Source organism: Leptopilina boulardi, unplaced genomic scaffold (genome assembly GCF_019393585.1).
Source record: "Leptopilina boulardi isolate dan_hultmark-lab unplaced genomic scaffold, ZJU_Lbou_2.1 LbouV2_266, whole genome shotgun sequence".
NCBI lineage: Eukaryota > Metazoa > Arthropoda > Insecta > Hymenoptera > Figitidae > Leptopilina > Leptopilina boulardi.
Window position 1 is genome coordinate 2316393 of NW_026137825.1, and position 26034 is coordinate 2342426.

The window sequence follows — 26034 nt, forward strand, 5'->3', positions numbered from 1 at the left end:
CCCTGATGAAATGGTATGAATGTACCCTTAGGCTCGGAAACTATTCACTGTGAACTCAACCTTATGTATATAAGATCTGTAAATTTGACTTTTAGAGAAATTTACATTAGAAAAAAGAAAAATGGAATAATGTGAATAATTTATAGGTCGTGACGTCGTTTAAATTTTTATGTTAATATTTCATATATTTATTATCAACTTTTACATGTTCGAAAGCGATACATAGTCATTCTTAACTGTTCATTCCTGATTGAAAGTACAAGAAAATTATGAGTTGTTAATATAAATTTTACTAACTTTTTTTTTTTTGCTGACAGAATTTTGTGTTTAAATTCTTTTTTTTTTGTTTATTAAAAAAATGGCTTTAAGAACAATATTAAATACGGGAAAGAGAATTTGTTCGGGAATACAAGAAGAATATACATTAACGAAAAATATGCATTCTAATATAAAAGTTGCACCATTACAAAAAGCAGCATTAGAAGAACGTTGTATTCTTATTGATGAATTTGACAAACCAATTGGTGAGGCAACAAAAAAATATTGTCATTTAATAAGTAAAGAAGGTGGTGTTCCACTACATAGAGCATTCAGTGTTTTTCTTTTTAATTCAAATGGAGATCTTTTATTGCAAAAAAGATCATCGACAAAGGTAAGAGAAATATTTATTTCAATAAATTAATAAATTTAATTTTTAAAAATATTTTTTATTTTTCGTTGTTAATAATAAATATTTTTTTTTTTTAATTATATATAAAAATCAAGAATCATCTCTCACTATAAATAATAATAATAATAATAATAATAACGAACTAACCTTAAATTTACAAATTATTTTTATTTTTTACGCGATAATAAATTTTGAAAAATATAAAAAAATTATTTGTCATAAATTTTTATATGGAAAATATTTTAAATTAATAAAACTATAAATAATAATAATAATAATAATAATAACGAACTAACCTTAAATTTACAAATTATTTTTTTTTACGCGATAATAAATTTTGAAAAATATAAAAAAATTATTTGTCATAAATTTTTATATGGAAAATATTTTAAATTAATAAAACTATAAATAATAATAATAATAATAATAACGAACTAACCTTAAATTTACAAATTATTTTTTTTTTACGCGATAATAAATTTTGAAAAATATAAAAAAATTATTTGTCATAAATTTTTATATGGAAAATATTTTAAATTAATAAAACTATAAATAATAATAATAATAATAATAACGAACTAACCTTAAATTTACAAATTATTTTTTTTTTTTACGCGATAATAAATTTTGAAAAATATAAAAAAATTATTTGTCATAAATTTTTATATGGAAAATATTTTAAATTAATAAAATTTTAAATTCTTTTTATATTTAATCAAAAAATATTGAATCAAAAGCGATAAATTCGAATCTTAGTTAAAAATTATATTTTTTATAATTAAGAATAAAAAAAAAAAAATTTAATATAAAGAACAAAATGGTTGATTTTATTGCGTTTAATTTTTATTGTGAAAAAATTTGAAAAATCCATTTAAAAAATGTATTTAATATTTTTTGTATTTAAAAAAAAAAAAAAAAAAACCTTGAAAGTTAATGAAAATTTTAATTTTTCATAAAATATTAATTTTCATAAAATATTAATTGCAAATTTGTTATTTATATCTTTTGCATATTATAAAGTAAAATTTTATTTACATATCTATGTAAATTTTTTTCTTACTTAAAATTATTATTATTATTATTATTATTATTACCAAAGTGCATGATTTTTAATTTTTCGAAGATATCAACTTTTTTTGCTCCAATGTTTATAATAATAATAATAATAATAATAATAATATTGAAAAAAAATTTAAAAATAGATGTATAGTAAAGTTTTGAAAAAAATTTGCATTATAATAAAATGTGAAATTCAACTTTGAAAATACAAAAAAAATAGATTCAAATTTGAATAAAGCATACAATTTTTTTTAAAAAAAAACAACTAATTTTATTTTTAAATATAGATAACATTTCCTGGTTATTTCACCAACACGTGCTGTAGTCATCCTTTAGCTGAAATAGCAGGTGAATCTGATGAACAAGATGCAATTGGAATTCGTAGAGCGGCACAACGAAGATTAAATTATGAATTAGGAATACCAATGAATGAAATATTAATAAATGATTTTTATTATTTAACAAGAATTCATTATCAAGCACTTGGCGAATCAATTTGGGGTGAACATGAAATTGATTATATTTTATTTGCTCAAAAAGATAAAATAACAATTGATCCAAATCCAGATGAAATAAGTGAAATTCGTTGGATATCAAGGGAGGAAATTGATAATTTTATAAAAACAACAAAAGATCCATTAACACCATGGTTTAAACTTATTTACGAAAATCAACTTAAACTTTGGTGGGATAATTTAAATAATTTACAAAAATATTCTAATCATGAAACAATACATCGTTATTTATAGAATATAATTGATTTTTTTTTTTCTTTTCAATTCTAAAAAAAAGAGGACAAGACAATTTTTATAATTATAAAAATGAATATAATATTTTATGGGGTTTATTTTTGAAAATTTTTCTAAAGATTTATAACTTGTAATTTTTTTCTGTAAATTTTTTCACAAAATAAAATATATTTTTAAAATGGGAAAAATAATGTATTTAAATAAAAAAAATAAATAAATAAATAAAGAAAATTGTACTTTTTTTCTGTGAAAAAAATGAATGAAGGATTAAAAAAGAATTCTATTTTTTTTTTTTTTTATTTCCAACAACAAGAATGTTTTATTCTTAATGTTTATCTCGTAACAAATACAAGTTGTGTGATACATTAAAGAACACACTCACGCATATTGAAAAGCATTTAAAATTTTTCAATTTAGCTTTTCTAAATTGCTTCCTTTTTTTTTTTGCCTACTTACAATATTTACTGCCTTTAAGACTGGACATTAGGAGACACAATTGTAAATTTGAATTTAAAAAAAAAAAAAAAAAAATTGAACAATTTTCTATCTTAATTTTTATAAAATTCGAAAAATTACACACCGATAATTTATAGTGCTAGAGCAAAAATATTGCCTAATATGGTATAAAAAATATCGGAAGTATATTTCAAAAAGTGATATAGAAAAATGTACAATTTTTTTTTTTTTTTTTTTTTTAATTTCCACTCTCTTTATATCTATTCTTTATACATTTTCGATGCATTCAATTTCATTACTTTTTTGCTATTACTGCATTTTATAAATCACAAATTAAAAAAAAAAACACTCACAACTTTAGATGAAAGAAATAGAAATTTGTCATTTTTGCACAAATTTCTGAATGAGAAAAGAACTTATAAATTAATAATGTCTTTTCTTAATGCTATAATTAGTTTTTTTTTTCTTTAGACTCATTTTTTCAAATTACAAGTCTTTTTGCAGTCTTGGAAGCAATCACAATGAATAAAATGAAACATGATTTTTTTTTTTTTTAATATTTTAAAAAATTAATTCCTGTGATTGTTTTTTCTTTTTTGTAAAAAAAATTGAATTATTTACTTTTTAAAGAAGTGTTACGTTGATTTCTTTTGGGGTTTTTGTCCTTTCACAATGGTTGGTCGATTTTTAATGAAACCCTTTTTTCGCCTTGAAGTCTGAAACATTAACGTCCCCATAACTTTAAACAACATTTTCGTTTACTTATTAATGAGAAAAAAAGTGAAAAACGATACGAGAGAAAATTTAATTTTTTTTTTTTCTCTACATGATACAAACCTTTTTACTTATATACGATGATGTTGGTCGTGTTACAGTTCGTTCTGCGAGTGGAATACGAGGTCGATTGAATTCATTTGGTTTTTTAACCCTAGAACAGAAGAAAAAAAAAAAAATGTTATTTAAAATTATATAATTCATTAAATCTTTATTCTCATCATAAATTTTTTTTTTGAAAAAAATTACCTATAAACTCTAACAAGCCAATGTTCCGTTGTGTATGCCTCTTCAAGATAAGTAAGTTGAAAATTTTTATTTCCAATTTCAGCGTTACGTGTACGATCATAGCCCGATGGTGATCTATAATCAATTTTCACCTCACCAAATCGATAATAACTAAGTTTATACATAAGTGAATTTAATAATGTTGGCGATCCCTCTGAATCAATTCGAAATTCTCCTCGTTCAGTGAAATAATCACTTTCACGAATATCCTGTGGATGTTCACCTTCAGCAATTCTCACCATCCATAAAAATTTATTAATATCATCACCCGAATAGCCAATCATTCCACCAAAAATAACAAGTACATAATCCACATCAAGCGATGTCATTATTTCATAAGCTGCACTTTCATTTGAACTCATTGCTTTTCCAACAAGTGCAATATGTGAATTATTCCACGTATTATTGTCCACCAATGTTGTTCTAAAACAAAATTAAAATTTTTATTATTTTTTCAAATTTTGTAAATTAAATTAAAAAAATTTTTTTTTTTTTTTTTTTTTTTTTTTTTACCTATTTGCCATGCCGGCAATTTGATAACCATAATCCCACCAGCTCATAACTCTTGCATCGCTCGGTGTATTTTGTGCAAGCCAAAAATATGCTTCTCTAAAATCATCTAAAATTGCTCTACTTCCATCGTTACTATATGATGAGAGAACAATTGATGGACTTGAATATGCATTACTGGTGATCCATGTACAATGAATTGTGAACATCATTAATAAAACAAGAATTAAAATTACAACACCATTTCGTAAATTAGCACCAAGTCCATCGCCACTACCTTTTGGTCTCTCATGTTTCATTCTACGTAATTTACCAGCTTTATCATAAAGTGAACGTCCAGGACTTTTTTCTCTTTCCTCTTCGCTTTCAATTTCACTTCCTTCTTTTTCATCGCCATCTTTATTTTCCTCCTTGAGAAATAGATCTAATACACCACTAAATGCAACGCCGGCCAACATACAAACAACTGGTGTTAATGTCAACATTAAACGTACCATTACACCGGCAAAATAAACAGCGCTTATTGCATAAAGAACAACTGTAATTTGAAAAAAAAAGGCAAAATTATACATTTTTTTTTATATGTAATTCAGTATTTTTATTTTATTACGGTGTCCAGTAAGAAGTAGGAAGAAAAATTCGTATGACAAAATCAATTAAAAAAAATTTAACACAAGTTCTCTTTCACTTTTTTCCAAATAAAATTTTAAGTTAAAATTTTTTTTCCAGATAGAATTTTAATAAATTTTAATAACAAAACTACATTAAAATGATTAGATTATTTTCCTTTTTTTTTCTCAATATATTTTAAAGAATACATTTAATTTTTTTTTTTAGTATTTTTAAACCTCAAATCGAATTTAGGGGAAATAACAAAAATTTTTCTCTAAATTAATTATTTTTAATAATTAATATTAATTATTATTTAATTATTCTTTAGTCAGGGTGTCTACTAAAAATGTGAATTAAAATTCCAGGACTTTTCCAGGACAAATTTCTTATTTTTCCAGGACATTAAATTGGATGACTTTAAGGAATAAAAAAATTTTTAGTTTAACTATTGTTTTCAGAAATTATTAAAAAATTAATTAATTACTTAAGTAAATTTTCATTTTACTTATTTAATGAATTTTTTTTTTTTTAACTTAATTGACAAAAATTAGAAATTTTTGAAAATTTAAAAGCAAAATATAAAAAATTCCAAGGACAAAAATTAAAATTCCAGAACTTTCAAGGACATTCTAGGACATTTTTTCAAATTCCAGGACATTTCCAGGACTAGTAGATACCCTGTTTAGATCTTTTTTATTTCAATTATTTAACAAATTTTGTAATTAAAATTTTTCTTTAAATTAATTATTTTTTAAAAATAATTTTAACGATATTCTTTACAAAATTCAATTAATCTTAAAATTATTTTTTAATTAAAAATTTTATGAAATTCAATAATAATTGTTTATAATTTAAAAAACAAATAAAATTATCAATAATTTCAATTTAAAACTTATTAAAAATTTTTTATTTTTAAAATTTTCCATTTAAAATTTTTTTGAAATTTTTTATAATTTTAATTATAATTTTTTCGAAATTTAATTATTTTGAATGATTTTTATAATATTCAAAAAATTCAATTATCTGAAAGCATTTTTTAATTGAAAACTTTTCAATTTTTGTCTATAATTACTAATAAATTCTTCATCACCAAAAATTTCAATTAAAAATCACTTCAAGTTCAATTAATTTCAAAAATTTGAATTATAAATTTTTTAAAAAAAGTTTTGAATAAAAACTCTAAAATTGAATTGCCAGAATTTTTTTAAAAAGAAAGTACTATTTTATTAAAATTGTTTAAATATACGTCTTCGATACTAAAATATTTGAAATAAATTTTCTTGATAATATTCCTGTAGAATTATTCTTATTAAGAAATTAATAAAAATAGAATTAATATCTAATAACATTAATTATTTAAAGTAAAATATTTATTAACTAATTAAATTTTGTTAAAATAAAAAAAAACGACTTTTTTTTTTTTTTTTTTTACTTTTTTTGGAATATAAATCGACTAAATCGATTTTAAGGCGCAAAAAAAGTCGAAAAAGTCGATTTTTTTAATTTAATTAGTTAATAAATATTTTACTTTAACTATCTAATGTTATTGTTTATTATTTAATTTATTTTTTCATTCTTTAATAAGAATAATTTTACAAGAATATTGTCAAAAAAAAAAATTTATTTCGAATATTTCAAAATCGAACTGAGATAAATTTTCAAAATTTTAATTAATTACGACAAATTTTCAAAAAAAAATTTTTTTTTAAGTTCCATTTAAAAATTTTTTTTAATTCTGATTTAAGCAAATAATTCAAATTTTAAATTTTTACATTATTTTTTGTTTTAATAGTAAAGAGAAAAAAAATTTTTTCTAAAAATAATTAAGTTGAAACTTTTTTAAATAATAATAATAATTGGAGCCAAATGGAAATCTGTAAAATATTTCAATTGCGGAGCGAAAAAAAAATTTCATCTCAAATAATTAAATTAATAATTATTTAAATGTGCATCTTTATTACTAATTGTATAAAAAAAAAATGAAAATAATTTTTTTCAAAATCATTTTGCAACATTTCTATTAAATATAATAGTAATAATAGTTATTTTTTTAGCGCCGTAATTGGTCCACTTACTCAAATTAAATTTTGGAATTATTACAGTTAAAATTTTGTAAAAATAATTTAATTCCAAAAGATTATTGTAAAATTTTACAGAATTGAAATTAATTTAGCAAATGATTTTAGATACCTAACTTTTTTTTTGTTTTTAAATAATTTAATTGAAAATAACTTTAAGATAATTGAATTTGTAAAGAATTTCATTTAAATTATTGAAAAAAAAATCAGGGTGTCTAACAAGGATTGAGAAAAAAATTCCCTGACTTTTCCCTGACTCCTCCCTGACATTTTTTGATTTTTCCCTGACTTTTTAATAATCTTATTTCTGCTTTCTTTGGACAAAAATATGGTTACTGACATATTTAACAATAAATTAATTTTTAATGGTAGTAACAAATGGTAATAAAAACCATTCAAGTTTTTTTAGATTAAAAAATTTTTAAATTCACAAAAATTTTTAATTTTTTTTTTAGAAATTTACAGAAATTTCCCTGACTTTCAATGAAATTTTCTGAAATTCCCTGACTTTTCCCTGACCGTTAGACACCCTGAAAATTTATTTACAGAAGAATTTTGAATTAAAAATTTATTAATAAAAAAGATGCATATATTTTATTTAATAATTTTGTAAAAAAAAAAAAAAGAAATCAAAGTCTAAATTTATAATAGAATATTGTGTAATTTTTTTCAACAAAATAATTTTTGTATAATGTTTAACAGTGTGAAATTGAATAAAATTATTTATTAAAAAATAAATTTATATTTAGAGTTTAACTGTATTGAAATTAATATAAAATTAATTTGTGTAGAGTTTAAATTTATTTTTATTTTTTTTAGAATTCTTTTTAAAAATTTAGAAAATTTTTTTACTTTTAGACAATATTTGAAAAGTTTCCTGACTTCCTTCACCGCTGGACACCTTAGGTTAAAAATATATATATATATATATATATAGAAAATTAACATACCAAAGACACGTTCGTCATTTATATGCTTTATGCAATACCAAAGACCAACTGGAAAAGTGGTGACAAGTATATGTAAATCAAAAAAGAAACTAAACCAAGTTGTCGGTTGATGTTCAGAAACTGAGGCAATTATAGGAATGTGAATTTTTGCATAACCAGTGTCCCAAAGAGAATAAAATCTTCCACTCCATGGTGCAACTACTCCGGCATATGTTAGACCAATTAAAACCAATAGCAAAACACCTGCCGTTACAACGACAATTCCTCCGAAATATTTCATTTCCGATTTTGTGAAAATTGTCCGAAGATATCTAAATGGAAAAAATTTGCTCATATAATAATAATAAGAATAATAATAATAATATAATGAATTCATTTCAAATCAGACAGGCTTGACATGGTCAGAGCTGAAAATAATTTTCACCTTCAAAATGTTGTTTTTCAAATGAATTTTAGACGACACGTATTTTTTTATTTTGCTGAAAAAAATTTTTTCTTTAAGTTATAAGGAGTTCAAATAGAGAACTTCGTTTTTTTTTTTAAATGAAGAGAAAAAATCTTAAAAGTATTGTAACTTTTTGAGTAATTAATATAATTCACTTTTTCCTTTTGTGTCTGAAATGACTTTTATTCCTCTTTCGAAATCCATTGGAAAATTTAAAAAATATTTAAAAATAACAAAATTATGGCCATTTTACAAAAAAAAAACTTTAATCTGAAATTACTCAAAAACCCCACCTTTTTTTTTTTTGGTCAAAATTTTTTTGAGAATTGTGTTCATAGGGAGGAATATTGCCCACAAGAATTTAACTTGTGCCCGATTCTGGCACAAGAGAAAACATTTTTTTTTTGTATCTTTTAAAAGAAAAACATCATTTTGTTATTTTTAAATACTTTTTTTTTTAAATTTTCCAATGGATTTCGAAAGAAGAATAAAAGTTCTTTCAGACACAAAAGAAAAAAGTGAATTATCATAATTACTCAAAAAGTTACAACACTTTTAAGATTTTTTCTCTTCATTTAAAAAAAAAAAAAAAAAAAACGAAGTTCTCTATTTGAACTCCTTATAATTTAAAGAAAAAAATTTTTTCAGCAAAATAAAAAAAATACGTATCAATCTAAAATTCATTTGAAAAACAACATTTTGAAGGTGAAAATTATTTTCAGCTCCGACCAAGTCAAGCCTGTTTGATCTGAAATGAATTCGGTCAATTAATAATAGTAGTAATAATAATATAATAATAAGAATAATAATAATATAATAGTAATAATAATAACCTCAGAGTTGCAACAAAAATAAGTAATCCAAATACTCCAACAGCAGGCATATGTTCCGATGTTCGTATTGGTTGAAAGCCAACAAATGGAATTTGCATACTCAATAATAATCCCAATATAAAAAATACCGTATAACTTGTAAATAAACGATTACTAAATCGATTCATTATTAATAATGCAAATACATGAAGTGGAATGAGATTAATAATAAAAACATAACCACCCCATGCTGATACCATATAAAAATATGATAATGCAGTCATTGATGACCAAAATATTGAACCAGTTTTCACTGATTTAACCCATAAATAATATGTAAATTGTAATGCAAATATTGCAATTCCTTCATTATCATAACTACCAGCAACTGATCTTGATATATAACCAGGTACAATTGCAATAAAACATGCTGCAAATAAACCAGCTCCAGTACTCCATAATTCTTTTGTCAATAAATATGTTGATATTGATGTTAAACCACTAAATATTGGTGCCAAAAATACACAAATATCACGTATATGAATTGGAATGTTTAATGAATGTAAAATATAATGTATTGAGCCTGATGTTATCATTAAACCAGGATAAACTGTACCACCGACAATTCTACCCAATGGATACCATGCTCTTTCATCAAACCAATTGAGAAAATTGTAGAAACCATGCTGCACCATATAAGCTGTAGCACGATAATTAAACCTAAAAAAAAAAAAGAAAATAATTATAATGGGTCAATCCATTATATTTCGACTGAAGTCGTTGCTGACTAATTTTTAAAAATTATAATACTTTGCAGGAATGATTTTGATGTTATTAGGATCACGAAATGAAAAGAATTTTATTAAAATTTTAATTATTTATTGCAAAATATGAATTTAAAGTATATGAGGTGGTGAAAACTGACAAATTTTTAGTCATTAGAAAATATGCCAAAAAAAAAACATAGAATTTACCATAAAAAAAAAAATTGTTGGAATTAACTAAGAATGAATAAATTTATCATTATCAATTGATATAATTATTTAAATATGTGAAATAATATATAAAATATGATTTTCAAGTTCACCTGTCAAATAACCTAAATTTGCAAATTTCATCTATTAAATGTGAGAAAGAGAAGTCAATTAAATTGAAAAAAAAAAACCTTACCAAATATAAAGTACCTGTGACTAATTTTTAGTTTTTCTTAGCACTTTCTTCTTTTTTTTCTTTCTTCATAAATGTGAAATAAAAAGCAATAAAAATTGTCACTTTGCTTATTTTCACTATTTTTAAATGTAAATAACTTTATTGGAGAAAAGTGAAAAATTACAAAACTTGGGCAATATCTAATTCATCACTGAATACACACACTGAAAAAAAAAAATTCGCTTTACTCCCGAAGATAATTTTTGAGATAATTAAGTTTAAACTTTTTACAATTTTTATCAGGTTAATACATGTGATTTTTTTAAGGACAAAGTTAGGTTTTAGTGGTTAATAATTTTTAACCAACTTCAATTTTATAAAAATCACATGTATTAACCTGATAAAAATTGTAAAAAGTTTAAACTTAATTATCTCAAAAATTATCTTCGGGAGTAAAGCGAATTTTTTTTTTTCAGTGTGTGTATTCAGTGATGAATTAGATATTGCCCAAGTTTTGTAATTTTTCACTTTTCTCCAAGAAAGTTATTTACATTTGAAAATAGTGAAAATAAGCAAAGTGACAATTTTTATTGCTTTTTATTTCACATTTATGAAGAAAAAAAAAAAGGAAGAAAGTGCTAAGAAAAACTAAAAATTAGTCACAGGTACTTTATATTTGGTAAGGTTTTTTTTTTCAATTTAATTGACTTCTCTTTCTCACATTTAATAGATGAAATTTGCAAATTTAGGTTATTTGACAGGTGAACTTGAAAATCATATTTTATATATTATTTCACATATTTAAATAATTATATCAATTGATAATGATAAATTTATTCATTCTTAGTTAATTCCAACAATTTTTTTTTTATGGTAAATTCTATGTTTTTTTTTTGCATATTTTCTAATGACTAAAAATTTGTCAGTTTTCACCACCTCATATACTTTAAATTCATATTTTGCAATAAATAATAAAAATTTTAATAAAATTCTTTTCATTTCGTGATCCTAATAACTTCAAAATCATTCCTGCAAAGTATTATAATTTTTAAAAATTAGTCAGCAACGACTTCAGTGGAAATATAATGGATTGACTCTAATTTAAATTTTTTCCAATTTTATTATATAATTTTTTCTATTTCTTTTTTTTTAAAAATTATTATTATAAGACAATAAATATATATATATATAATATAGTGATACAACATACCATGGATCAAATTCATGAATGATACTTTCAAAACGAATAACAGCAAAAAGACGTGAGGCAAATCCTGAAATCCATGCGAGTAGCAAAACAGTAAATGTAATAAGTGAACTTAAACCAGCGGCATTTGTAATTGAACTTGATTTCATTTGCTTTGTTGACGATGATGTTGATGACGATGAAGATGATTTTTTATCAGGAAACATAATTTTTTTTTGATTTGATGCACTACTTTTATTTGGCATCATTTTTTTTTTCCACCCTTTTTACTCAACTTTTAAACAGAAAAAAAAAATTCTATTCCCCCCTTTCCTTTAAGAATTGTATTTTTTAGAGATTCACTTTATAGCCATATATAAATTTCTACACCCGTTTCCCATGCGACACGTCGCAAATTTAGATATTTAGACCGCACTGTAAACGACACGTCAAAGCCGGTTTCATTATCATGCAATAGTACCAAAATAATTATAGAAATTTCACTAGATTTTCCCTATTTAAATATAGAACAGGTGTTGTACAGTGACACGTAACTCAAGGTCTTTTTTTACGTAATATACGTAAAAAATGTAATATACGTAAAAAAAACCTGTAATGTAAAAAAACATGTCGGCTCGCATGCTTAAGGCTGCGTCTACAATAGATATTATATAATTATATTATATATATTATATTTATATTTATATATAATATATAATATTAAATATTAAAAATAAAAAAATACATGACATAAAAAGGTCGAATGAATATATCGAAAACTCTCGAAAAAATCGAACTTTTAATTAAAAGAATGGGGAATGTAAAATCTTAATAGAAGGGCGAAACATATCTCTAGATTAGAAATGTACTGGAGCTGAAGTTGATTTCGTCAAAAATAAGCGCTAATATTTAAATTTTATATTACACATATTATAAATCTTATTTATGAAAAACACCACAAGCTTTGAAAATATTTAAGGGTATGTGGGCAAAGGACGTTTTTTCATGGTTTGAAATTTTCTCTGAAATAAAAAATGATTTCGGTTTAAAATTTTGGAAAAATGATTTCGTTTGGTGCAAGGAATCTCGCTGTTCTTCACATTTACTATAACATAACGCAAAAAATAATAAAAATAAAGCAATAAATAGTAAAATAATGTATTATATCGTAGTTCATTCAGCGGCCACTCGCTCGAATTGGCGCTGTTTACTGGAGCACTGACACACTCAAGCAACGTCTGTGTATGCGACGCCATCTTTGTTTTTTATTTTCGTTTAAAAATGCCACTTTTTAAACTTCATTTTTTAATAATTTAACACAAAATTATATATTTTTTGGAGATCAGCGAGATTCCTTGAACCCAAATCTATTATCCCTCAAAATTTTAGACAAAAATCTTTTTTCATTTTAGAGTGAAATGTATACTACCAAAACACATTTTACCATACTAGGTCACGTGGGAGGTTCCCACATACTCTTAAATTGCATATATATACAAAAAATTAATCATTACAACACTATTTTACACAAAGTGGAAATAAATTTCGAATCTCCTTTAAGTTTTTTATTATCCTATTAAATTAGAAAACAGCTGTTACGTTGGGGAAATGAACATAACCTATTCAGTTAAAACCACCTAATTGGTAGGAATAATTAGCGCGCGATAATTTTAAAATATGTAATTCATTTTAATATAACACTTACATAATATAATATATTATTATATATTATTATTATTATTTTTTGAAAATGATTAACGCAAGAGAGATTATAGCGTAAATCACTCTCTCTCTCTTATTTCACATTCATAAATTTTTTCTTTACATTTTGAATAGATATGAAATAAAAAAAAGAAGAAATTAAATCATTTTTTAAAATGAAATAAATAAAATGAAAATTGAAAAAGGAACAAAAGCTATATTCAGAGCCTTGAAACGAACATAACCTCAAAATTTAGGTCATTTCTGGCGCGGGAGGGTAGGGGACTTACGGCTATATTCAGAGCCTTGAAACGAACATAACCTCAAAATTTAGATCATTTCTGGCGGGGGAGGGAAGAGGACTTGCAGCTATATTCAGAGTCTTGAAACGAACATAACTTTAAAATTTAGTCCATTTTAGCGGAGGAGGGGAAATGAGAGGAGGTAGGGGGGGACTTGCGGCTATATTCAGAGCCTTGAAACGAACATAACCTCAAAATTAAGGAGGGGGGCTCCCCCCTCCTAGGTCAACAATTCTTGAAACAGCGGCGGCGAAGGCGGCGGCGATTTCTTTTTGTAATATAGGAAGATATATAAAAAAAATATGTATAAAAGTAAGATATATTTGTATACCTAACGATTCAAGACTATTTAAAAGTTACTTAATCTAAATAAAAATTATTATTTTATTTATCATTAAAAGACAATTCATTCCAAAAAGCCTTTCGCGGTCTTCCGCTTTTTTGTATTTTTAAAAATTCCTTATCACTTAAGGAGCTCTCACACCTTTTTGGCTGCCTACAGGTTACCATGGCAACGCATGAGAGTAAGTGTGATAGAAAATTAGAATCTCACCCGTGCGTTGCCATGGTAACCTGCAGGCAGGCAGGCAGCCAAAAAGGTGTGAGTGCGCCTTTATTGACAATAAAGGTGCTTATATACCTCAAATTTCGATCAGATGAACATTATTTCTGGACCGTGAAAAGTCATTTTCACGGCGGGTATTTTTGAATTGTTTTATACAAAAAATGTTTTTTTAAGAAACCATTTCAAACCATTTCACAAACATCGTCATTTTACACTTTTTTGTAGCAGAAACGTTTTAAAGCAAAATTTGCTAAATTTTTCAATCAAATCATCTTTTTATCACTATTTTAAAGTGTTCTTACATATTAAAACAATTATTTAATATTATATTTCTTAAAAAAAACATTTTTTGTTTAAAACAATTCAAAAATACCCGCCGTGAAAATGACTTTTCACGCATTTTCACGGTCCAGAAATAATGTTCATCTGATCGAAATTTGAGGTATATAAGCACCTTAAATTGTGTCGGCATTGATGCTCATTGACATTTCAATTATAGGTTATATCTTTTATACCGTATGCTTTTAAAGGTGTTTTTATACCTCCAGTATTTTGATCAAGCAATCGGTTGGATTGAATTTTCACGGCTGTATCACTGAATTTGATTGGCTCTGACTAATATTCCATTTTCATCGTGAAAATTGAATATTTTTAGAGCCAATCAAATTCAGTGATTCGCCGTGAAAATTCAATCCAGCCGATTGCTTGATCTCAATAAGGGTACGGTCACCTTAAAAAGTTTAGGCGGCCATTTTGAAAAAGTAAATTACTATATAAAACTTAGAACGTAAATAACATACGTAATATTATGTAATTTACGTCAGGTATATTACGTACGCAACCCTGTCCAACTCCACGCGATGATGACACGCGCGTACTGTTCTTTACCTTCCCAACCCTGACAGGAACGCAATTATCACCAACACACATAAAGAATTCTACAACATCTTCGCCATTTTTGCGCCATTTTCTTGTTTCAAGAAACCACGCCATAAGGGAAGTAAAGAATAAAGTGCAAAGAATAAAATTTTAACTCCCTTTTTTTTCGAAATTCAAACTAATAATTCTTGTGAACAAAAGTGAATAATTACTAATTAAGAATGTCTCACGGTGGAAGGAACGAATGTAGAATCTATGTGGGAAATTTACCTCCCGATATAAGAACCAAGGACATTCAGGATCTTTTTTATAAGTTTGGTAAAGTGACATTTGTTGACTTAAAGAATAGAAGAGGGCCACCATTTGCTTTTGTCGAATTTGAAGATTCAAGGTGAGTTTTAATAATTAAATTATCCAATTTACATTATTGGAAACAATTTTTTTTTAATTTATATAAATAAAATATTAAATTTAGACAATAGAGTAATTGTATTCTTTTTAAAATTTCTTTTTTTTTTTTTTTTTTTTTAATGTGGTTTATTTTTCGAACGATGTAATTTTCTCTTTAGAGATGCAGAAGATGCGGTTCATGCAAGAGATGGTTATGACTATGACGGTTATCGTCTTCGTGTAGAATTTCCCCGTGGCGGTGGTCCAAGTAATAATTTCCGCGGTGGTCGTGGAGGTGGTGACAGTGGCCGTGGTGGTCGTGGCGATATGAATAATTCACGTGGCCGTGGACCACCAGCGCGTCGTTCTCAATATCGTGTTTTAGTCACTGGACTTCCTCCATCGGGAAGTTGGCAAGATTTAAAGGATCATATGCGTGAAGCTGGCGATGTTTGTTTCGCCGATGTCTATAAGGATGGTACTGGTGTCGTTGAATTTTTACGATACGAAGACATGAAGTACGCTGTAAAAAAACTCGATGACTCTCGATTCCGATCTCATGAGGTTTGTATTATTTACATTTAAACAAAATTCAAAAAAAAAAACAGTCTCAATTTATTTAACAAACTTTTTAACAAAAATTCTTCACTAAATTAATTTTCTTTTTAATAATTTTTTAATGAAATTCAATTCACAAATTCAAAATTATCTTCAATTATTTTTTCAATTCAAAATTTTTATGAAATTTAATAATTGTTTATAATTTAAAAAATAGAAAATAAAATTTAACAAAAAAATTTTTAAACTCAATATCACTTGAAATTTAATTATTTACAAAAATTTCAATTATTTTTGAATGATTTTTATAATATTCTTTGAAAATTCAATTATCTGTAAATATTTTGCAAATTCAAAAATTTTTGTCTGTATTTTTTGAATATATTATTCAATTATTTTCAAAATTTTGAATTCAAAATAAACTAAAATTGAATTATTTTCAAAATTTTAAATTCTGAATTAATTAAAATTAAATTATTTCCAAAAATTTCAATTCAAAATTAACTGAAATTCAATTATTTTCAAAATTTTCAATTTAAAATCTTTTAAATTTCAATTATTTCCAAAAATTTCAATTTAAAATTAACTAAAATTCAATTATTTTCAAAATTTTCAATTCAAAATCTTTTAAAATTCAATTATTTTTCAAATTTTCAATTCAAAAACAAGTAAATTTCAATTATTTCCAAAAATTTCAATTCAAAATTAACTGAAATTCAATTATTATTAAAATTTTCAATTCGAAATCAACTAAAATTTAATTATTCTCAAAAATTTCAATTTAAAATTAATTATTATCAAAATTTTCAATTTAAAATCAACTAAAATTAAATTATTATCCAAGATTTCAAATGAAATTTAATTATTTTTAAAAATTTCAATCGAAAATCAACTAAAATTCAATTATTTTCAAAAATTTCATTCAAAAACAAGTAAATTTCAATTCAAAATTAACTGAAATTCAATTATTTTCAAAATTTTCAATTCAAAAACAAGTAAATTTCAATTATTTCCAAAAATTTCAATTCAAAATTAACTGAAATTCAATTATTTTCAAAATATTCAATTCAAAATCAACTAAAATTTAATTATTCTCAAAAATTTCAATTTAAAATTAATTATTATCAAAATTTTCAATTTAAAATCAACTAAAATTAAATTATTATCCAAGATTTCAAATGAAATTTAATTATTTTTAAAAATTTTAATCAAAAATCAACTAAAATTCAATTATTTTGAAAATTTTCAATTCAAAATCAAGTAAAATTAAATTATCCAAAATTTTAATTGAAATTCAATTATTTTCAAAAATTTCAATTCAAAATCAACTAAAATTCAATTATTATCTAAAATTTCAATTGAAATTCAATTATTTTCAAAAATATTTCAATCCAAAATTAAAAGCTTCTAAATTTTTATTATTTCTGAAATTTTCCATTTAAAATTTTTTGAAATTTAATAATTTCAATAACTCTCTAATTATTTTTAACTATTTTTATCATATTTTTCGAAAAAATTGAACTATCTGAAACCATTTTTCAATTAAAAATTGTTTTAAAAATTATTGTATTTTTGTCCGCAATTTCTAATAAATTTTTTAGTGAAATTATCAAAAAAAAAAAAAAAAAATTTGGATTAAAAATCACTTGAAGTTGAATTAATTTCAAAAATCTCATTTGTAAATCATTGAAAATTCAATTAATTTAAAAAAAAATGTTATCTAAAATTATTTGATAGATTATTTTTATTTCTGTAAAATTTAATTATTTTCTGAATATAAACAAAAAATCCTTTGGAAATTCAATTATTTCTAAAAAAAAAAATTTCAACTTTAACTCTTCTAAAATTATTACATTTATAAAAAAAAGTTTTTCTTTAACAATCTGTAAAACTTGATTAAATATTGCTTGAAATATTTTTTTTTTGACCATCAAAAATAATAAACTAATGACAAAATTTTTTAATTCGAATAAATTGCTTAAATCAGATTTGAAAAAAAATTTAAAAATTTTTAAATTTTTTGGAAAAAATTTTTTTTTTAAATTTGTCCTACTTAAATAAAATTTTGAAAATTTTTCTTACAATTAGTTCGATTCTGAAATACTATTCGAAATAAATTTTCTTGATAATATTTTTAAAAAATTATTCTTAATACAAAATTAATAAAATGAATTTAATATCTAATAACTATTTAAAGTAAAATATTTATTAATCAATCAAATGTGGTTAAAATAAAAAAAAATCGACTTTTTTTTGGGAATATAAATTCGACTTTTTTATAACTTAAAGTCGATACGAGGACTGCAGGCTTTATAGTCGTCCTCTCTATTTTTTTCTATTTATCCTCCTAATTAAATTTAATTTTTCTCTTAATTAAAATTTTTTTCTAAAATTTCCAAATATTTATTGAAATTGAAATAAAAAATTGAATTTTTCAATTACTTTTTTTTTTCTCTCTTTAGGGAGAAGTGGCTTATATTCGAGTAAAAGAGGATCACACAGGTGGTGATCGAGGACGTAGCGAAGATCGAGAGCGAGGAAGGACACGTTCACGAAGTTATAGTCCAAGACGTCGTGGTTCACCAACTTATTCACCATTACGACGTCATACACGCTCTCGTTCACGTTCCAGATCACGTTCTTACGACTAGTGTGTACGTATATATTCCCCACCTGATAATACAACCAATACTGATTCAGACTTGTGCATTTTTCACGCTTAATTATTATTATTATTATTATTATTATTAATATTATTACTATTGCTGATTTGAGGAGAAAATTGAATGCAGTAACAAAAAAAAAAAAATGATAAATCAAAACAGCAATACAAAAAAGGGATTTATATTTTGTAAAATATTACGTCGAATCATCAGGCGAAAATAGATATATATATATATATATATATTCACATTTTGAACTTAAGTAAAAAAAAAAGAAAAAAAAAATGGCAATTTTGATTCAAATTATCATAATCTAGATTTTTCTTTATAAATTGACTTTGTCGCATTTGTTAAGAAAAACAAACGATACATTCCTTTGTGAATTTTGAATATCGAATTTTAATGAGGAAATTTATGTTATAAATTATTTTAAAAATTTATTTAAAGATGTTGAAAAATGAAACATCAATTTTTCTAATTTCAATTCCTCAACTAATTTCTAACAATGTATTTTTTTTTTTTTCATTTTTTGCAATTTGAATTACAATTTTTCTCGATATTCTCAGTAAAAGGATGATAATTAATTTATAAATTATAATTTTAAAAAAAGAAGTTTAAAAATTATTTCAGAAAATTTCCTCATTTTTTTTTTTTTTTTTTTTTTTTAAATTTATTTTGACATAAAATATCTTTCGAGATAGAAAAGTATTTTCTTTTGACAAAAAAAAAAAAAAAAAAAAAAAAATGAATTATCAGGTTGAAAATAATTTTTTTGTTTTCAAGTGTGTAAATGTAAATTGAATTTTTCATTTTTTCGAGCGAGAAATGTAACTAACTCCGCTCAATATTGAAATTAATTTATTTTTTTTGTGTCATCTGCATAATTTGATGCACAATTTTTGGAAAAAAAAAAAATATACCATGAATTTACTGTTTTCATACTTAAGTTTTCTATAATTGAAAAATAATGTTTTTTGATAGAAGTTTTTAAAATGAAAATTTAGTAATTATGTACTAACTTCTTTGTGTATGATAATTAAGGGGAAAGTGATTCTTGTATTGTGTTGTAAATTTTAAAAAATCGTATCTGCAAATTTGGTCTTAATATTTTCTTTCACTTTTTTTTTTTAAATATAGTTGAATAAAATAAAGTTTGAAAAAATAATTTAAAAATTGATAAAATAAATAGAAAATTAAAAACTTAATTTTTAACATTTAAAATTGTAATAGCCAAAAATGCAGAAACTTTGATACATTAAAAAAAAAAAAAAGAATCAAGAAATTTTTGTAGCTTTTTACTCGATAGAAATGAATGTTAATTAGCGTGTGATCATAGTAAACAAACTAATGTATTTTTTCTTCTTTTGTATATTGGATTGGATTGTAACACAATGAATGAAAAACTCAAAACCTACACAATCTTACTTCTTGGATGGATAAAAAAAAAAAAAATAATAATAAAAATAAACACTTTTGGATGGATGTTGCGCGGAGGATAATATTTTGGGAGAAAATTAAATAATATTTAGAAGAGGAGGATAAGGATGAGGATTGAATTTCTATATCGAAATAAGGATATCGGGATGGATTTAAACAAATTTTGAAAACGGATTAACGGATTTGGATAATTAATAATAATTACGGATTTCGAAAAAAAAAAAAATTTTTTGTCAGGATTAGAGGATTCACTTTTCACTTTTCTGGATCTAAAACTGGATCCAAATCTATATATCTATTGGATAATCGTTTTCTCAAAAACAGGATTTTAGGATTATTTGCATAATTTCGTTCGTTGCATTCGTCCTCGCGGAAAGCAAAATATATAAAAAAAAAAAAAATTTTAAATGCGTCGCGGGATCTTTTCTAATGCATGCAAGAGGATTCGTGGATAAAAAAAAAACTAGAGAGAAAATCGGGATTACAACAGGACTTGGACTTTTTCATATTAAATAATGATTAGAAAAAAATTTTAATATGCAAAGATCTGTTGGATATATTGATTTTGAAAAAAAAGTATTTATATTTTTATATTTGCATATATATATAGTAAAATAAATATGTAAATATACATATATAAATAAAAATAAATGTTAGTGGATTTGGATTCATTGTAAGAAGACAGGACGCATTGCAAGGAACGAATTCGAATAGTGGGATGGATTTAAAAATTTTCGTTTCGTCATTATCAGATGTTTTCATGGATAGAGAGGATCATAGGAGGAGAGGAAAATGAAAAGAAAAAAAAAAAAAAAGAAGGTATTTGTGTTTCGGTTTTTAACTGACATAAAATATCTTTTCACCAATATCCTGCATGCTCAGCTATAATTTGAATTTTGTTTAGATTTCGCATTTATAATTCACAATATTGGGTTTGGATTTTGTAAATTTTTTTCTTTTCTATTAAAATTTTGTTTCGATATTCAATTTAAAAATAAAAATACCCCCCTCTAAAGAAAGTAATCTAAGGGGCAAAAAAAAAACAATTATTTCAATAGAAAACTAATTTTTAATTTAATATTTAATTTCTTTTAATTCAGATAAAATTATAAAACAATTTTTTGCTCCTTAGATGCCTTTAGAGCATTATCAAATTCCGAACTCAAAAATTTTTTTCGCAAGGTTTGCTGGTTTTCCAATTTCTCGTTGAATACTTGTTTTCTCTTTCTAAAAAAAAAAAAAAAATTATTATTAATTAAAAATGGTAAGTAAAAATATTTACTAATTTTTGTTTAATTCATGTAGAAAATTAAATTCCATATACACAGAGGAGCAAATATTTCTTTATCATCTACAAATTAATTAATGAAAATAAATTTTAATTTTACTGTATACAATTCATATATATACATATTTTTTACAATGAATAAAAAATATTTTCAAATAGAGATATTTGCAGTAATTATCGTTTTTTATTAACAGAACCTTATACAGATTGTTTCGAAAGAAAAATTAGATCGTTTTTATAAATTTTTTTTTTTGAAAAGGGAATTTAAAAAAAAAAATAGCAATTTAAAACAAATTTTCCTTGTGTTAAAAATTAATATATTTATAATCCTTTTTTTAAAAGACAATTCATACAAAAAAGAAAATTTTTTTTTAAAAACTGTGACAGGAAAAATGTAAAATTTTATTATATCCAATTTCTCAATAATTAAAGATATTTATTACTTTAAAAATTATTTTATCAATTCGCCCTTTTTAATTTCTGAATTTTTCTCTGACAATATTTCCTCTTTTTTTACTTTACTTTCATTATCATCTTCTTTGGAATTATCTTCACTTTCATTATTTTCTTCTTCTTCTTCTTCATCATTATCATCATCATCACTTTCATCATCTTCGCTATCATCTTCATCATCATCATCATCATCATCATCATAATCTAAATCGTCATTTGTACCATAACTATAACTTGAAGATCCTATAAATTTTAATTAAAAAAAAAATTACTTTTTTGTTTCAAAAAAAATTATGGGAAAAACAGGTTTGCCACGGACCTGGAAAATCTGGAATTGTCATGGAATTTTTTTTCAGTCATGGAAAACCTTTGAAAAACTGTAATTGTCAGGGAATTTTATAAAATCTCGTTCTAAAAATTTAATTTCCAGTATGTAAATCGAAAAATCTCAAGTCATTACAACTTTTCGATTTTTTCTAAATCTTACAATTAGTTTCTATTAGCCAAATATTTTCTTTTCCGTAACACGATGTAGCTGTCTTTATAAGATTACGTAAAATAAATATTTTGATTCGAGTATGAATATGAAATTATTAGGGTCAATTGGGGTAAATAGAAACAGATTTGCTAAGTTTCATCAATAATATAAGTTTTTTTTTCTTTTAAATCGCAATACTTTCAGGGTTTTTCTTTTTTTTTTTTTGAGTTATTATTTAATTTCCGTGGAACAATTTTATGGGGCAGTAGAAAATATGGGTATCATTAATTCGCAATAATCAACTGTTTCTATTTATCCCTAAATTTTTTGCAACTTTGCTAAAATTTAGGTGTAAATATAAAATAGTCATTATTAGAAAATTTAAAAAAAAAAAATTAATTTCAAGTATGCAAATGTTAAAAAAAAAAAAATACAAAGAGAATTACGTAAAAATGATGTTAGTTATAAAATAATTCTAAATAATAATGCATTACATAAGTTTAAAAATAAATCATGTTAAATATTATGTACTGATGAGAATATTAGATGAATACTTTTTATAATGCTGAAAATAGTGTTGTAGTTGATAGAAACAATTTTTCTCTTTCTCAAATATTATTGAAATTTTTGTTTCTATTTACCCCAAATTTACAGTTTTTAGGGGTAAATAGAAAGTCTTCTATTTTGTAATTAAATTTTGCAAAATGAAAAAAATCAAAGTTGATTTTTATTGTAGTATTAATAAAAGATAATTATAATTAATAATATGAATTTTTTTTTTTTCAAATGCAAGTCAAAAAAGTGAAAGGGTGTCTTCTTTGATTTTCAATTTTTTTTTTTTTTTTTTATACTAATAGAAAATATCTTTGTTTATATTGCTGCTAATTGGCAAACGGAAAATGGGATAATACTTAGAATCTGTTTGGGGATTATTTAAGGTTCATGGTTTAATGCTGTAATTATTTTAAAAAAATTTGTCATTTAACTGAAATAATTACTATTTCTATTTACCCCAACTGATCCTAATAAATTATTTTATTAATAATTTAATTAAAGGATTTTGTATTTTTTGGCATAATTAGCTAAAAAATTATTAAAAATTTATATTTGGGTTATGGAATTTTTTTTTTTTAAAAAAATGGTCTGAAAAAGTCATGGAATTTTGAAATCAGTGTTCCGTGGCAACCGTGAAAAATAATTAAAAAAAAAAAAAAAAATTACCATAATTATAACCATTGTTCTCATCATCGGATTCATATGCTCCGCCTCCAATATTTTGTCTTCCAAATTTATGAGTTCTCGCTGAAAAATTAAAGAAGAATTAGAATTTTATTTTTTAAATTTATGAAAATAATAATAAATTAATTGTTTACTTGACATGCTAAGATCCTTTGTTTGTGATGTATTGTAGCCACATTTTGGACATGGAATACTTTTATTTTTTTCATATTTAAATCCTTTTCGTCTCACATGATCTTCACAATAACATGTTTTACATCTTAAACATGAATATTGTCCTAAACGATTGCAAGATTGACATTTAAAATTTTCAGCCTCAAGCACTTGACACGATGCTTGATGTTCAAATTGATCGTCCTCACAAAGAAAACAATCACAGAAACTACAACGAAAAATTCTTCCACCATGATCCCATACGCCTCTTTCGCATTCGTGACAAATTGCATCCATTAATGGACATGTACAAGCGTGAGATGTGAGACAACGTCTTCCATGACAAACCCAAGCTTCACAATGATCACAAATTGCACCCTTTTTTTTAAATCAATTATTATTTATTAATAATAATAATAACAAAAGAGTAATAATTATTTTAAAAAAAAAATCCGACTTTCTAACCTATAAAAATATTAATTCACATAAATTACTTACAACCATTCCTAATCCAGTTGTAAATACATTAGAATGTTTAACGACACAATCACCAGTTTTTAGCATACATTTTATTTTTCCACATTGAGCACAAATTGGTAATCGTTGTACGCTTTGACAAAAATAACAAAATGCACGACTTTTTTGCTTTCTGTTGCATTTGTCGCATTCCTGAAATTTTTTTTTTTTTTTTTTTTTTTTTTTTACCATTACTATAATAAAATATTAATATAAAATAGTAACTCATTGAAATTTTTTTTCTAAATTAGTTACGATTAGTTAGAAATATAATAAAAAAAAAATGACATTTTTGAAAGCTTTAATGTCAAAAATGTGAGGTTATTTATTTCGAATTATTATTATTTTTTATTTAATTAGAAAAAAAAATTTAACAGCAGATATTTGGTGAAATTTATAAATAGATAATTCAATATTATTATATACCATAACAGCATTGGAAGGCAATTTTGCTAAATCGAGTTGACTTTTTCCTGTTCGTATTTCTTTTTGTCTTAAACGTTGTTTCTCCGCCTTTTTTCTTTGACCAGTTTTTTTCTTCGGCATTTTAATAATTATTTATAAAAAAAAATTAAAATAAACTATTTATACTATTAATATATATACTAAAAAGAAAAAATATTGCAAAATGTGTACAGTATACCTATACATATATACATATTAACTCTGTCCTCCACGCTGACTTAGGCCGTGTATACAATGTAGTAGATTTGTCATTTTATAAATTTGTCCAATGTCACATTATAGAGATTCCTCTTTAAGACCACTAACGCCAGGCGTAGAATAGAAACGTATCGGAAGAATGAGTTGGAGAAGGACAAACAATATATATATTTTTCTCTAACTCATTCTTGCAGTTACGGTCCGGTTACGTTTAGGCCTGTGCAGAATAGAAACGTAATTGAAAACGCAAACGGAATAATGAGTTAGAAAAGGACCAACAATATGTCTATCCTTCTCTGACTCATTCTTACGGTTGCGTTTACAATTACGATACCGATTACGTTTCTATTCTATTCTACTTTGATTTTCCGAAATGCAAACATCTGATTGGTTGTCCATTGGGAACCGCAGAGCTGCGATACGCCATCTAGTGTCGACCCACTTGCGGTAGACATTTTTTATTTTGTCTCTGTCTAACATATGTATAAAGAAAGAGACAAAACAGCAAGATGATTACCGCAAGTGGGTTCAGGGTTGAGTAGTTACACAAGATTTCGGATCCCAATAATCAATCAGATTGTGAACAATCAATCAGAGTTGTGTATTTCGGAAAATGCAAAATAAAAAATTTTTTTTTACCAAAGGTGTAAATGCTCCATAAGTTTTATACAGTAATTTACTTTTTCAAAGTGGCCGCCTAAACTTCTTTAGGCTGTGTCTACAATAGATTAAAAAATGTGTAACGATCGTGTAGTGTAGTGTAAAGTTATCTAAGACAATTGTAAATAAAATAAATAAATCATTAGAATATAAATATATTAATTTTTATCTATTGTCTTGCTGCGAAAGGCTATTATAGGTTATGTAATTTTTTTTTTCACGGATTTAATTATATATTCCAAGTTTTTATTATCAGTAACTAAATTGTGCGTTGAAAAATGGTTTCGTGAAACATTGGCGGAACATTCGAAATATTTAACTTTCGATTATTTTACAATTCGCCTAAATGAA

At 23.8% G+C, this 26034-nt stretch overlaps 4 protein-coding genes across 6 annotated transcripts; 2 read left to right on the forward strand and 2 right to left on the reverse strand.

Moving 5' to 3' along the window:
• The first annotated feature begins 67 nt into the window (after positions 1-67).
• LOC127281275 (isopentenyl-diphosphate Delta-isomerase 1) lies at positions 68-3182 on the forward strand. The gene is made up of 2 exons (XM_051304903.1): positions 68-652; positions 2017-3182. Exons 1-2 carry the CDS (start codon positions 359-361, stop codon positions 2476-2478), a joined length of 756 nt encoding a protein of 251 aa, XP_051160860.1. The 5' UTR covers positions 68-358; the 3' UTR covers positions 2479-3182.
• LOC127281273 (dolichyl-diphosphooligosaccharide--protein glycosyltransferase subunit STT3B) lies at positions 2757-12218 on the reverse strand. 2 transcript variants are annotated; one of them, XM_051304900.1, is made up of 7 exons: positions 11763-12218; positions 9425-10123; positions 8147-8457; positions 4510-5044; positions 3958-4419; positions 3772-3862; positions 2757-3650 (listed from the first exon to the last, which is right to left on the reverse strand). In XM_051304900.1, the coding sequence occupies exons 1-7, from the start codon at positions 12005-12007 to the stop codon at positions 3570-3572; spliced, it is 2424 nt and encodes an 807-aa protein (XP_051160857.1). In that variant the 5' UTR covers positions 12008-12218; the 3' UTR covers positions 2757-3569. The 2 variants fall into 2 exon arrangements, with proteins under 2 accessions (XP_051160857.1, XP_051160858.1); XM_051304901.1 differs by having other exon boundaries at positions 2757-3673.
• Positions 12219-15206: 2988 nt separating this feature from the next.
• Positions 15207-18834, forward strand: LOC127281278 (serine/arginine-rich splicing factor 1A). The gene is made up of 3 exons (XM_051304906.1): positions 15207-15576; positions 15755-16139; positions 18596-18834. The coding sequence occupies exons 1-3, from the start codon at positions 15407-15409 to the stop codon at positions 18782-18784; spliced, it is 744 nt and encodes a 247-aa protein (XP_051160863.1). The 5' UTR covers positions 15207-15406; the 3' UTR covers positions 18785-18834.
• A 21-nt stretch (positions 18835-18855) lies between these two features.
• Positions 18856-25051, reverse strand: LOC127281276 (zinc finger protein 330 homolog). Of its 2 annotated transcripts, XM_051304905.1 has the most exons (6): positions 24787-25051; positions 24343-24513; positions 23826-24222; positions 23674-23754; positions 21965-22217; positions 18856-21460 (listed from the first exon to the last, which is right to left on the reverse strand). In XM_051304905.1, the coding sequence occupies exons 1-5, from the start codon at positions 24904-24906 to the stop codon at positions 21973-21975; spliced, it is 1014 nt and encodes a 337-aa protein (XP_051160862.1). In that variant the 5' UTR covers positions 24907-25051; the 3' UTR covers positions 18856-21460; positions 21965-21972. The 2 variants fall into 2 exon arrangements, with proteins under 2 accessions (XP_051160862.1, XP_051160861.1); XM_051304904.1 differs by lacking the exon at positions 18856-21460 and having other exon boundaries at positions 21816-22217.
• Between the last annotated feature and the right edge of the window lie 983 nt (positions 25052-26034).

Bases quoted from the DNA above. Each gene is read 5' to 3' on its own strand.
- LOC127281275 (XM_051304903.1), top strand. From the start codon at position 359: ATGGCTTTAAGAACAATATTAAATACGGGAAAGAGAATTTGTTCGGGA. The intron at 653-2,016 runs GTAAGAGAAATA...TTTTAAATATAG, and splicing joins AAAAAAGATCATCGACAAAG to ATAACATTTCCTGGTTATTT.
- LOC127281276 (XM_051304905.1), bottom strand. From the start codon at position 24,906: ATGCCGAAGAAAAAAACTGGTCAAAGAAAAAAGGCGGAGAAACAACGT. The intron at 24,223-24,342 runs GTAAGTAATTTA...TTTAAAAAAAAG, and splicing joins CAACTGGATTAGGAATGGTT to GGTGCAATTTGTGATCATTG. The intron at 22,218-23,673 runs GTAATTTTTTTT...TAAAATTTATAG, and splicing joins GAACAATGGTTATAATTATG to GATCTTCAAGTTATAGTTAT.
- LOC127281273 (XM_051304900.1), bottom strand. From the start codon at position 12,007: ATGATGCCAAATAAAAGTAGTGCATCAAATCAAAAAAAAATTATGTTT. The intron at 10,124-11,762 runs GTATGTTGTATC...TTTTTTTTTTAG, and splicing joins ATTCATGAATTTGATCCATG to GTTTAATTATCGTGCTACAG. The intron at 3,651-3,771 runs GTTTGTATCATG...TTAATGTTTCAG, and splicing joins CATCGTATATAAGTAAAAAG to ACTTCAAGGCGAAAAAAGGG.
- LOC127281278 (XM_051304906.1), top strand. From the start codon at position 15,407: ATGTCTCACGGTGGAAGGAACGAATGTAGAATCTATGTGGGAAATTTA. The intron at 15,577-15,754 runs GTGAGTTTTAAT...TTTTCTCTTTAG, and splicing joins GTCGAATTTGAAGATTCAAG to AGATGCAGAAGATGCGGTTC. The intron at 16,140-18,595 runs GTTTGTATTATT...TTCTCTCTTTAG, and splicing joins CTCGATTCCGATCTCATGAG to GGAGAAGTGGCTTATATTCG.